This window comes from Zootermopsis nevadensis, unplaced genomic scaffold (assembly GCF_977971745.1).
Source record: "Zootermopsis nevadensis isolate Lab colony 2312 unplaced genomic scaffold, Znev_1.0 Znev_ptg000008l, whole genome shotgun sequence".
Classification (NCBI taxonomy): domain Eukaryota; kingdom Metazoa; phylum Arthropoda; class Insecta; order Blattodea; family Termopsidae; genus Zootermopsis; species Zootermopsis nevadensis.
In genome coordinates, this window is record NW_028259140.1 from 17,278,529 (window position 1) to 17,292,286 (window position 13,758).

The 13,758-nt window shown below is 38.3% G+C and overlaps 1 protein-coding gene across 17 annotated transcripts in view; it reads right to left on the reverse strand.

Annotated features, from left to right (window-relative positions):
• LOC110834996 (uncharacterized) overlaps window positions 1-13,758 on the reverse strand; it is a 358,279-nt gene that overhangs the window by 54,750 nt on the left and 289,771 nt on the right. For 13 of the 17 annotated variants that reach the window (XM_087345325.1, XM_087345323.1, XM_087345330.1 and 10 more), the window contains exons 2-5: window positions 10,319-10,389; window positions 10,123-10,158; window positions 7,094-7,129; window positions 4,096-4,131 (exon numbers count right to left, since the gene is read on the reverse strand). In XM_087345325.1, coding sequence (XP_087201451.1) covers window positions 4,096-4,131; window positions 7,094-7,129; window positions 10,123-10,158; window positions 10,319-10,389 — 179 coding nt within the window. The remainder of the gene's footprint in view (window positions 1-4,095; window positions 4,132-7,093; window positions 7,130-10,122; window positions 10,159-10,318; window positions 10,390-13,758) is intronic. The other 4 variants (XM_087345328.1, XM_087345322.1, XM_087345318.1 and 1 more) reach the window with 3 other exon arrangements.

Consider the following 13,758-nt stretch of genomic DNA (forward strand, 5'->3'; position numbering starts at 1 on the left):
TTTTAATCTGTTAGACTTTTGTTTGTAAAACCATGAAAATAAATAACATTAAATGTCGTGTGTTATCAGCAGTACAGAATCCATCATTTTACTGAGGATTAAGGATATTTGATAAGCTACGAGGCGCGTCCACAAAGTAAGTTTCCCACTCGTCCCACAGCTAGCAAACCTTATATTGCGCGAAGCGACTGTGCGTACGTGATAGAGTAATGACGTAGCATGGCGCATGCACTAACGGCACCTCCCGCGTTCTCACAGTAGCATCGTTGCAGCTGTTGAAGATGGAGGTTCTTATTCCAGCTCCCGCCGACTGTGAAGTGCGGTCAGTGATAACGCTAGGCCGCACACGGCTCGACGGACAGCAAGTCTCCTGCAGGAGTTCAGCTGGGAGGTGTTTAATCATTCACCCTACAGCCCGGACCTCGCTCCCAGTGATTTCCATCTTTTCCTACACCTCAAGAAATGCCTGTCCGGTCAGCGTCAGCGTTTTGAGAATGACAGAGAGGCGGAGATGGTTGTCACACAGTGGTTCCAATCCCAGGCGGCAGACTTCTACGACACAGGTATTCAAAAGTTGGTCCCACGGTATGACAAATGTCTCAATTCCGGTGGCGAATATGTTGAAAAATAGCTGGACACTTGCTGTATCTGTTGCAATAAATATTTCCATGAAATTGTGTTTTGTTTCTGTAAACGGCCCCAGGGAAACTTACTTTGTGGACGAGCCTCGTATAAAACATGAACACTCACTGAACAATGCTTTACTTACGAATAACACTTTGCTGTGTTAGCAGAAGCAGATATAATGACAGAATGTAGGGTATATGACTGCAGTGTGTAATTAATCCAGAATTAAAAATAGACTACTGAGCATTGGGGCTGTTGTCTCGTCCTATTTCTTTCTGCATTAGGTTGTAACATAAATAAATTTTATATAATAATGTAGTTTTATATTTCCTTCGAAACGAACATTTATTTGTTTAGAATATAAGCATTCTGCTCACCAACGTTAAGAACCTCCCCACTTAGTCATACGAAGTCTCGTAATGTATATGGCGAGTCCAATATTCTCTGAGGGCTCCTAAATAAATTGGCAAATGTTAATTTTTCTGTACTAACATTCTTTGTACTGTAATCAAAACTGGAAATGAATTTAGGTGCAGGCAGATGCTATCCGTTCAGTTTTCGAGCTCTTTCTAAAGAAGACACTTACATTGCCTTAACATGTCATAACAGTAGTTCTCAACAGAAGGATGTGTCACCTATTGATCTGCCACCTACTAATTCTGAAGCCTATTTCCGCTGCCGATTATAATATTGTCGCTATCAGATCAGTAGTCTATTGAAAACAATCGATACACTATAGATATTAAGTTTATGCTCTAATTTCGAACAGATCATAAGTCAAATCCCTTCGCTGAATATTTATCCGCTTTTCGGAAATGGTACAACACGCACCGCTCAAATAGAGTATACGGTAATTATTTATAATACGGCTTCGTATGGAGTAACTGAGACTACAGTATGGTTCTAGGTACTTCATGACACCAGATATTTCATTTTGTATTTTGTGAGTTTCTGAAACTGTGGTCAGTTATGCAATTCAAATCTTAATTAATCATTTTCAGTGGCATAACCAGCAAGGGGTAGGGTTACGGCCTTAAACTGCTTCTCTAATGAAGCGCTGGTTTATCTGAAGGCAGCTTAATGCTGCTAAATACATTACCCTTCTCACCAAACAATTTATTCTAGGTACACCACTGAGTCCACAGTTACAGCAATGCACTGTGGTCTAGCCAAGACTAAAGAATACAACCCATGTTAAATACTGGAAGTAAACTTTACATTGTATTAAGCAGCACAAGCAATATTAGAATAAATGAACAGAAAAACACCTTAGAATGATTCAGCACTGATTGAAAGGTCTAGTCTTAGAAGGATGTCATCTGTGGAAGATGTGTTAGCACCCACGCTTGGTATCTCTCATCCAAGAACTTTTTCAGTGATTTAGACAAAATGTAGAGTCATTTGAACAAAAATTTTCTTGGATATTATCCATCGTCTAGTCAATAAAATATATTTTATTGACTAGACGATGGATAATATCCAAGAAAATATATTTTATTGACTAGACGATGGATAATATCCAAGAAAATATATTTTATTGACTAGACGATGGATAATATCCAAGAAAATATATTTTATTGACTAGACGATGGATAATATCCAAGAAAATATATTTTATTGACTAGACGATGGATAATATCCAAGAAAATATATTTTATTGACTAGACGATGGATAATATCCAAGAAAATATATTTTATTGACTAGACGATGGATAATATCCAAGAAAATATATTTTATTGACTAGACGATGGATAATATCCAAGAAAATTTTATACACAATAAGTTTTCAAACTGTTTTCATAATTATAAATAGTTGTGGATACTGATTTTTATAAACAAACTTCTTTAAAAAAGTTTAAGAACAGGCTTTCTCAGAATAATTCTTTGATAGCCCTTAGTATTTAGTTTTGAAATATTTGTAATAAAATTTTTATTTATATTTAACTAGACCTTTCAATGAACTGTAAAATACTGACACTAAGAGAAATACACAAAATAAAAATAAAGCAAGTTACACAAAGTTTCTACAGGTTAATTAGAAACTACTGCCCACAAATGAATATGCTTCCAAATATTAGGTGTTACTTTTAAATAATAATAGTTAGTTGTTAGTATGCAGTTACAATCAGTTGGCATACAAAATCCTCGTTACACTACAATCACAAACAGCACAGCGAATAGGAGTACCCAGTCCCTGAAAATAGGAAGGACGTCGTGCTAGAAACACAGAGAGAAAACAGAAAGCATTAGACAGACTCAAGGCCATGTTTGATCATCATGTATAATTTATCTGAGGAACAAGTTCTCTTATTTCATCTAAATTAGACTTAAAGCAGTTTATTTTATCATGATAATTCATAGTAAGAAATAAAACAATTATCTCCTTCCTCTTCTATTAAATGTTCGCATTGTTCCTGTTCTCTTAAGATTTTTTGCAGTTTTTTTATTGAAACAAGCAAAAATGTTGGATTTTGGTCTTCACGGTTGTGTTTCGTCGTCATAAATGTACTTACCAATATTTCACAGGAACATATCCTGAACATGAAGATGATATGTTGCTCCAAAACGTTTATAAGCACCTGTAAGACTTACGGAAACCACAACGTTGAAGACCACAATCCACATTTTCACCACCGTGAAAACCTCAACGTCAGTTAACAGTTTTTAACAGATTTCAGTACTTTACCTCCACACGGCTACAATAGGCTAACCGAGAGAGAGAATCCTATCTCCACTTAAAATATGTGTTTAGATTTCAGATAGGTACACTCAGTGTTGCCATTGCAATGGGGTGAGACTACGTCTCGGGTGAAATTGGCCACGAACGGGGCCATCGTGCATCTCCCAGACGATACATGAATGAAACTGGCAGGGACTGGGAGATAAACCTGTCTTAGTACCACTTCATCCACCACAAATCCCACATGGACTGGCCTGGGTGCGAACCCGGGCCTTCACAGTGAGAAGCTGGTGACTAACTTGCCTGGGCTATAATACAGCCTGCAGCGTTGACATACAAGATGAGTTGTGGCTGCAAAGCGACACTGAGACCAGATTCTTCTGTATTACTTAAGCTTCCAGATTGAACCATTCAAATTAACATGCTCGACTCAACATTTAAGATAAATATGCGTAATTCGACAGAACTTCAAGAGTATCATTTTCTTCAATGTGCTTCAAATTGAAACGAGCATATAAATTATCCGTCGTATAAAATTGTGTAAGGTTTTTTTTTTTCAGTTATCTACTTTACTGCCTAATTTTCTGATCATTATGTTATATAAAAAAGTCTATCGTAGTACGCTCATGTGGCAGCCACTTCGTACTTCAGTGAAAGTTCATTCTAAACCCACAGAGATATCTAGTTCCCTTTGGTATAACAACAGCATTTCAATTATTGTTGTGTACGAATTAAAATATATCATAATCGCATATAAGATTCTTTGTATTATAAAATGGAAACCAACCGGAAAGCCCGGGTAGCCCCGGAGTCCACCCAGTCCCTGGAACAGAAGAATAATTAATTTACATACACCAAAGTAGAGCCTACCTTCCAGGCATTGAACATGATTAGTTTCATAATGAAGCTGCTGTTATCAAGCATAAACTCATGCATTTACAATTCACGACCATGAACGGTGTGTTACGTGTGTTATGCAAACATTATTAATTTCTGGAGGCCACTGCTGTTTTCATATTGTTTCCTCTGAACTAGAAAGAATGAATACAGACGAGCTTCACTTGTGAATTAGTACTCACGTAAGGAATATTGATACCGTGATGGTTTGAGATATACCAAGATAATGATGAAACAGTGATTTTTTTTTTTTTTGTTATTTAGAATAATGCTGTTTCTTACATGTATGTGTATCATAATATGTTAATATTCAGTACTAAGCCCGATAAAAATTATTTTCCTAAATCATAGATTAAATGTGAATTTTCTAACAATTATTTATTTTAATCCGTCTTATCACAATATTTAAAATTTCTTATAATTAAGATAATAAAATATCATTGATGTTCCATATCGATTGATCGATTTACATTTTGGAACATCCTTTACGCAACATGTTTCAGTTTTTATAAAACCATCATCAGGTGTAAAATATTTACGAACTTAAAACTCAAATATGATTCCATTTGGTGATGTTTCATGCCATTTGTTTTTCAATTTTGGGCGAGGTGTTGTCTTTTCTTAACTTTTCTTAACTCTTATCTTACCTCGCCCAAAATTGAAAAACAAATGGCATGAAACATCACCAAATGGAATCATATTTGAGTTTTAAGTTCGTAAATATCTTACACCTGATGATGGTTTTATAAAAACTGAAACATGTTGTGTAAAAGATGTTCCAAAATGTAAATCGATCAATCGATATGGAACATCAATGATATTTTATTATCTTAATTATAAGAAATTTTAAATATTGTCATAAGACGGATTAAAATAAATAATTGTTAGAAAATTCACAATATGACGCAATTACACTATCTTATAAATGTGAACGCGTTTCACCTATTCATTATTTCCGCTATACAAATTGTGAATGCAAATTCATGTTGCAGCGGAATATGGATGTCCAATTCAGTGTTCAAAGTATAACCTTTACATCGAGAATAACTGTAATATTTATCTTATATGCCAATTCAATTACTTAATACGTCACTGCTTGGATTGCTGGCACTCTGATGTCATTAAAGCTTAGACATGAACACATGTCAAATTAATAAAAAATAGTAAGACAAAGTTAGGACAATGTATATTACTTCTTCTTCTCCTTCTATGGCTACCCTGGTCCTCCAGGTTGGGGGTTGGTCGCAAGGCCAACAACCTTGCAACGTAAAAAGTAAGATGTTTCGAAACCTCAATCAAAGCCTCGGACAGACGGACCTAACAGAGGACCGAATGGAAGAGGAGAACTGAGGAGGCCACGGACCGAACGCGGATCGGAGAGCCATAGAAGAACAAGAAGAATATACATCGTCCCAATCATGTCTCTTAACTTTTGTCTAATTGTCCAAATTTTGTTTTTATATTATTTTCTTTCTTTCTTTGTGTGTGTCTGTATCACAGGCATGAAAGTGTCGTTCTGTACAGAAGAAAATAATAATATATGATTGAAAAATGAACAGCAATAAGTACTAACAAATATTAATGCTTAATTAGTATATTTACTCATGATGGCTGCTGTCTTGTGCTTTGTAGCATCATGTAGTGAATTATCTACCATACTACACAGTACTACAACCCAAAAGAGAGCCATCTTTGTACTCACCACTGTGATAACCTCAAAAACAATCACAGGGAAGACGATTCCTAAAATTTGTGATGACTTTCGCACATCAGAAATTATGACGAATTATTCTGATCTACGGAATTTACACTGATACAGCTGGTACATTAACTCCTACGATGTTTTATGCAGGGGTAACAGGACTTTATGTTCTGTATGTGTGATATGACCGCCACGGTGGTCTAGCGGTCAGAACACTAGCCTTGTAATCCTGGGGTCTCGGGTTCGATTCCCGGCAGTGCCCGAATTTATAACTTGTGTTGGGCAAGGCCGTGGTCTAGGCAACACGGAGTTTTCCTCCGTGGCATCCCAACAATTACTCCATTCACACACAGAAGAAGGCAATGGCAAACCACTTCTGGATCATCTGCCAAGAACGTATATGAACAGGTCCCAGTCTGAGAAAAGGATGGAAGGATCCTGTTCATATGGACCTGTCGTCAGACAGAACACTAAATAAATAAAAAAAATGTGTGATATACTTTTTTTAATTTTTTTTTTTTACATACTGTGACTTCAAAAACATTCAGCTTAAATATATGGCAGGCTTAAAGGGATAACTTAATGGAACTTTCTTGTACAATTTGTACACAACCCAAAATGTTACCTTGTAACAGACTTTTATTTCATTTTATAAATAATTGATGTATGATTTTTTTTTCTAAAGAAAGGTTTTATTTCAATTATTCATTGTCTAGTAAAAGTCTGTCGTGGGTAAATGTCTCAAAATTCTCTGGGCCTACATATCTATAAAGAAACTTCCATAAGTGAACTGGATGTATATGAGCTCAAGTGTCAGACGAAATAATATGCGCAGATAGCTAAAAGTGTGGGGAAAAGAGAGAATGAACTTTTTCTAATTTGATAGCTACCCAGGTCTATCATATGTCTTGAGTAAACCTGGAACATTAATTTGCATGGTAATATTTATGCATCTTCCAACAAATATTACGGTAATCATCACACTAGTGACAAGTGGACAGATCCATTAATATTCAATCAATCTCAGATTCACAAGTGAAGCTGTGTGTATTTTAAAATAGTTGTTTAAATTTGTAAAATGTATTTATCAGGCCTGCGAAACTGATTAATCTGAATTCAGTCTTAAATGAATCAGCAGATGCCGCTAACGTGATACAATTGACACAATTTACTTAAAAGATCTTACCATAATCCCTCTGTCGCCTTTATGACCCTTCAGTCCCTGGAAACACAGCAAACTAATAATAATCATGAGCATGAATGAGACGTAGAATCTGTGATGATAATAATAATAGTAATGGCGTAGCATCTGAAAATAATCTGAATATATTAGTTGCAATACAAAGACATATACGAATATCATATTTATGATTAAACTCCTATTGTAACTAGCAATGTGTCTAAAACTACATTAGGTCTACTCTTAAAGTAAGAATTTATTACAAGAAAAAATATAAATATTGAAAGTGTTTACTAATATATTTTACATGAATTTTAAACACCTAGTTTCAACTGTCGAGATCTGAACTAACGACAGTTGTCACAAGAAGAATAAGACAGTTTTGTGAGATTTTGATAAAATGTGAGGTGTAAAATTTCAGACCAGCTCTGGGGCCCACCCAGCCTCCTGTCCATGGTAAACCGTGGCCGGGGGGGTGACGCTGACCACTCGCCCCATCTAGTGCTGTGGTGAAGAATCAGTAAGAGCTATACTGTCTCTTCCCCCAAGCACCTACATGGCGTGTAGCAGGACAGCTTTACTTTTTATTTTTACTCATAGTACAGTCTGTTTTAAAGGGATGGTTGTTTCGAGTTTTGATTTTAGATTTCTATAATGATCAAACATGACAAGATTTTCATGTAAAGATAATGAGAATTTAATCTCAAGACTGCCCAAAGTCCCATTACCTCGGTGAAGTGTATAATGTTGTGTTGGCTGCACTGAACGTTATGACAAATTTGGTTACAAATTTTAAAAAGACAGAGCAGAGTAAAGACGGTTTATAAATTATAACATTTACGTAAAACAGTTCCTCAGAACGCGCTGTTACGAACATGAGAAAACGTACTGGTGGTAAGGATGGTTCATTTTGTGGCATCATAACCCATTAGGCAAAGTGATAATGCAGAATCAGGCATTCACAATAAAGGAGTTATGGAGAACAGTGCGTTTACATTATTTTATGTTAAGAAAGAGCCTTAATTTGTGGGTCCTCACTCGAAGGAATGGGAATATCATTTCAGATGTGTCTTGTCGAACAGAAGTACCGATCCTGTCTGGCTCTCCCGGCTTCTACTGATAAAGCATTTCCGCAAGTTCAAGACATCTGTTAAGCCCTTGTGGGGGGGAGAGGCAGTGGTAAGTATTGGTGATGCAGTGGAAGATGAGACAACAGCAAGGACAGGACAAGAGACAGCACTGAAGATCCCAACCCTTAAGAAGCTGCTTTAGCAGTGCTCGGTAATTATTTTCTGCCAAAAAGAATGAGCCGAATGAACAGGAGTTGATTCATAAAATGGCGACCACAGGCAAAAGAAACACTTGATGACTTACACCTCTTCATTAGAACCAGAGAAGAAGCTGCAGTTGTTTTTAAGAAGGAAAGGATAAAAAAGGACTTTCCAGTTTTCACAAATCAAAAGAGGAACAAGGCAGTGATATGACACACTGAAAAAGACATGGGTTATGGCCTGCCTGCGGTTGGGGAATGCCACACAAACGTCTGCAAACTGAATTCATACCAAGAGGCGAAAGCAGCCAAGAAGAAAATTGAAATAAGAGGCAAGAGGTCTTCAAGGAGACACGATGTTGGTTTGTACCGAAGTGGTTTGGAAGATAATGATTAACACAACAACTACTATGATATAGGAAGATCAGTTTGAATCTAAACTGCCATTGGTATCAGCATCTTCCACAACGAGACCAACATCTACCAAGTGTTCAGTAAATGAACAACAGAAGACCTAAAAACAACATGAAAATGGATGTTTAACCATCGCACAATACAAGATGCAAGTTCTGAACTTTGTTACTTAACCTACATTCGAACGCATTTTCAGAAGTTTCTGTGTCAGTGTCAGGAGATGCGAAGAAAGTATTGAAAATTCAGTTTGAGGAGGAGGGAAACAATGAACGGCCTATCACAAATTGGGGGAGAAGCAGAACACTGAAGGCATTCTATACATGACACCTCTAAAACAACGGACGTACAGTGATTTTAGGTTAGATAACTTTTTAGGTTAGAAAAGTTTTTAGGTTAGAAAACTTTTTAGGTTAGAAAACTTTTTAGGAAGAGTCTTTTGGGACACTAATAATGATAAAGAAATTTCATTACGTTGAAAGTCACGTACGAGAAATAGATTGTGAATATGTGAAGTGCATTCAAGTTGATTAAGACAGAATCTGATGATAGGCTTTTGCAGTAGAGGTGATGGCAATTTCTTCATGAGTAGGAAACCTGTCGGTCACTGCATAACAATTTGTGCCTTGACCTTGTAAGTGAAATAATTAATTGATGGGTTCAAAAGAAAAAATTAAAGATGAAATTCAGTGCAGTTCACAATATGTAATTTAATTTCAAGAGCCTGATTAAGAGTATTCCTGAATTAGTGACCATTCACATTTTTGAAACAGTAATGGCTCGGAAACATATTTTGGGGCTTCACAGCTAGATAAAGTGTGAGATCATTGTCTGAAAAATATTCTTCTTCTCATCATAAATCTAATTTGATATTTCTGACAGTTTGAAATATTATAATATTTATACTTTCTAAAATTTAAGTGAAAGCTTCAGTCTACTAACACGTTTATTGCAATCTCAGTCGCAAACTTAGTCCTCGCAGACACTTCTACGGAATGTTTACATGTCTTCTAGATTTCTGAGAAATGAGGATTCACACAGAAAATTGTTTATTTGGGACTGAGGGATGTCCTTTCCTGCTGTAATAAGCTGTCACTACGTCTTCCCTGAACCACAAAATTTCCAGCAACCCACAAAGTGAACATCGTCGACTCTCGTCGCCGTATGCAACACAGCGCTCTTTAAGTAACATTACTGAACTGCAGCCTAATATTTGGAAGCCATTTTATACACAACAATTATTTCAAAATTTGACTTGGTAATGTTGTATGAAAATACTACTAAGTTGTCTAAAACTTATTTTTATACTAAGTGTTTATGACTTTAGGGATAATTAGGTTATAAAATAAGATACCGGAAAACCGTTCTTCCCCGGTGGACCAATGGGACCCTGAAAAGAGCAAAAAAAACAAAACTCAGTATTGGGCTACAGAAATAATTCTTCTCGTTTATGAGGTTTCATCGCGAACTTATAAGTTCCAACAAAAATGCGTTCCAATAAAACAAAAGGTAGAATCAGGATAACTCAGAGCACATCACATTGTCCTTACCACGGTTCCTGGTTCCCCAGCATCTCCCTTTTTCCCCTTTTTCCCTCGTTTTCCTGGTGGACCAGGCGGACCTGAAATCAAAAGAAATACTGCTGTAACCTAACCTCACAACGTCAAGCGAACAAGTCTCCCCTCCACTACAAGTTCATAAAATCAATTATCAATATGGAGGTCGTGTCCTCGGCGTGTGCCGCGTGATTCAAATTTATAAAATTTTATATTCGGGGGGTCTACACTGGAAGTTGGGCGAATTTCATCTCATTTTATATCGGACAAATATTATCTTAAATGATCTAAAAATTGTAAATTCCCGAGGTGGGTGTGCAACATGCAAAAGTGACTTAATGCTCGTGTCCTATTTGAGCAGCGGTTGCGTGCTCTGAACCTTATCAAACAGGATACGAAACGCCACTTTTACACATACGAACATATTGTACACCTCACCCACGTCTGATTTTTTTTAAATACGGATATGGTTTCTCGTGTTCGTACATTTAATTGAATATTTGATATGCACGTTCCTTTCTCAGTATTATAAAACTGTGCCATTCATCATGCTAAGTCAGTATACGAGGTGCGATCGGAAAGTTTCTAGACTGCGCCTATAAAATTAAATTCATCCGTCACCCTCGAAGTAGTTCCCCTGGGAGTGAACACAACGATCCCAGCGCCGCTGCCAACCCTGGAAATCTTTCTTTGTCAGCCTGTCAAGCACCATCTGCGATTCTGCCTGAGTCTCTTCTATCGTCTCAAATCTCCTTCCCTTTAGCTGAATTGTCATCTTTGGGAAGAGGAAGAAGTCACACGGCGAATAAGGAGGGTGCGGGATGACGGCCATGGTGTTTGAGGCCAAAAACTGCCGAACTTTGAGGGCGGTGTGCGCTGGCGCGTTGTCATGATGCGTAGCATGTGGAGTTCTTCCTTTAGAATCAGCTGACAGGTCCCATAGCCTATCCCAACAATGTCGCACAAGTCGTTGATGGTACGACGTCGATCTTCGTGAATGGCCTGCCGAATCTTCGTAACATTTTCGGGCGTTGTGCTCGAAGATGGTCGTCCAGAACGCTCGTCATCATCGACAGAGGTTCGGCCGGCCATTTTTAAAACGTGAATGTCACACAAAAGTTTACGGACTCCCCAAATGCTTGCTTTAGCATTTCATAGGTTTCCGTAGCCGTTTTGGCGAGTCTTTGGCAAAATTTGATGCACACGCCATTCCGAAATCGCAGGAGGGTCGGTGTAATGCACTACCAAAACGCCCGTAACTAAGAAACAAATGCTAATTCGATGATGCCGGCTGGCACACTGATTCACTATAAATGTAGGCCGCACCCCATAGCGGCAGAAGCTCGTACTACGTCCGGTTCGCCCTCTATTGACACAGTCTTGAAACTTTCCGATCGCACCTCGTATTTGTGATTTTCATAATTTTTATGTGGATGGTCGCTCCTTGAGCTTCTAGACGTCGCACTTGTACACTACAGGTCACTCTGACACACACCGGAAAGTTGTCTTAAGTTAGCCCGGTGTGTCTTTATCAAGGACCCTTCATCTCCCTGTACATTGCATCAATTTGGGTGGCTTTTTCTACTGTAAATTACGCAGAGCTGAACGCGAACTAGGCCGAGGACTGAAAGTCAAACGAAACTTCAATCAGAGTTAAGAAGGGAGGAAACGTGTCTTCTTTCAATCCCTTTATTTCTGGGTTAGAACCGAACGACACACCTTTTACGTGTGGATGCCATTTTCAAACATGATTTTGAATACGAATAACTGCGGTACCAATTAAAGAACATTCATTTGAGGGTGGGGGCTGCTCGCCCTTTGGGTATAAACATGACGTTATGGAAATGACTTCATCAACGATGCATTTTGATGCCCGGTTCCTCTCCCATGGGCTTGCGCTGTTCAGTGACGGCAACGAAGGGTAGAATCTGCCCCCCTGCACCGCCAAGTCGTGTGCTAAAGGAATTTACGTACTGCTTTTAAATGTTATTGAACGTGTAGTGTAAACCCAGGACCCTGGGGGTTAGTGTGGGGGAAGGGGAGAGAGGGACCAATTGGGCAATAAACACTTTATGCAAATTAGGGTTTTAGTACTGCGCCAGATAAGGGAGAGGGACACACTGCAAAGGGCTTATCGTTCGTGAAAGGGCCTCGGGGAAGGAGAGGGCGATGGGTTCGCAGAAGAGCAACGAGAGGGTTTCCAGATCTTTGTTGTGCGTAATTTCGAATTGTATCGCGAATTCATTGCCTACGCAGTGTCCGGAAGTCCTCCGAAGGACGAGGGACTTCCTTGCAGGTGGTCGGTTATGCTGACGGCTTAACGTCGTCATCTGTTCCGCTGCTACAAAGCCGATACCACGCACCGAAGTCTTCCTCAGTCCTGAGATCACACAGATGAACGGGACAAATTATTCTGAAACCAGGTCTCTCAACCAAAATGAACGAACTCCACCGAACAGGACATCTGGTAGTTCCTCAGAGAATTCCAGACAATTCCGGCATTTTATACATCTCGAAAGTTCATTATCGCGTCAACAACAGCCAGCCACTAGTCTCGTTTTATCAATCAGACGAATTGAATACCAGACAACTTTTTTCTTTGGGATCCAATTTAATATTACTGTCAAGCCTACGACTAGGTATCCCACCGGTTCATGCTTTCGGGTGTACTGACCAATTTGTTATGCATTTCTCACATTTACAAGCATCCTAAGTTCCCTACTCATCTCACCTCCTTTCGCCATATGATCACCGTAATATTATTTGGTGAATAATATATATATGCCTACAAATATGGAGCTCCTCATTACGAATTTTTTTTTCCAATCTCCTGTCACTTTAGCCCTCGTAAGTCCACGTATTATCCTCGGCGCCCTGTTGTCAAACACCCTCAGTCCACGTTCATCCCTTGGGATGGGACACGCCCGTACAAAACAGCTGATAGAATTATGATTTTGTATAGAATTTCAATATTTACGTCTTTAGACCGGAGACAAGATTTTATGAGAGACCAACGCGTGTTTTTGTTCTAAACTATTTCATTGGAGGTTTGTACTAAACGTCTCTGGACGAATTTCAATTTAATTTTTAATTAGAATTTTCGGGGTCTATTTGACGAGATTTGGAAAGTTCCCATTTGCTGTCCGTCCTTCAAGAACTTGGGAAATTAATCCCTGGACACCAGAACGAATGACTGTTGGTGTACCTGAGGACGTATTGCAATCGGAGAGTGGGCATGCTTGTTACAATTCATCATCACAGTTTCATTCTCATCTTCCCAAATACTGTCTCAAATCCTAAAATGTAATTTTTGTTATTTAATGAGTTTCAATGTTTCATCTCTACTAGTAGTCCGGACGCATTCCGATTAGTCAAGACAAGACAAAGAGACAATTGATGATGGAAAAATGTGGAAATACATTCGTTAAGTTGAC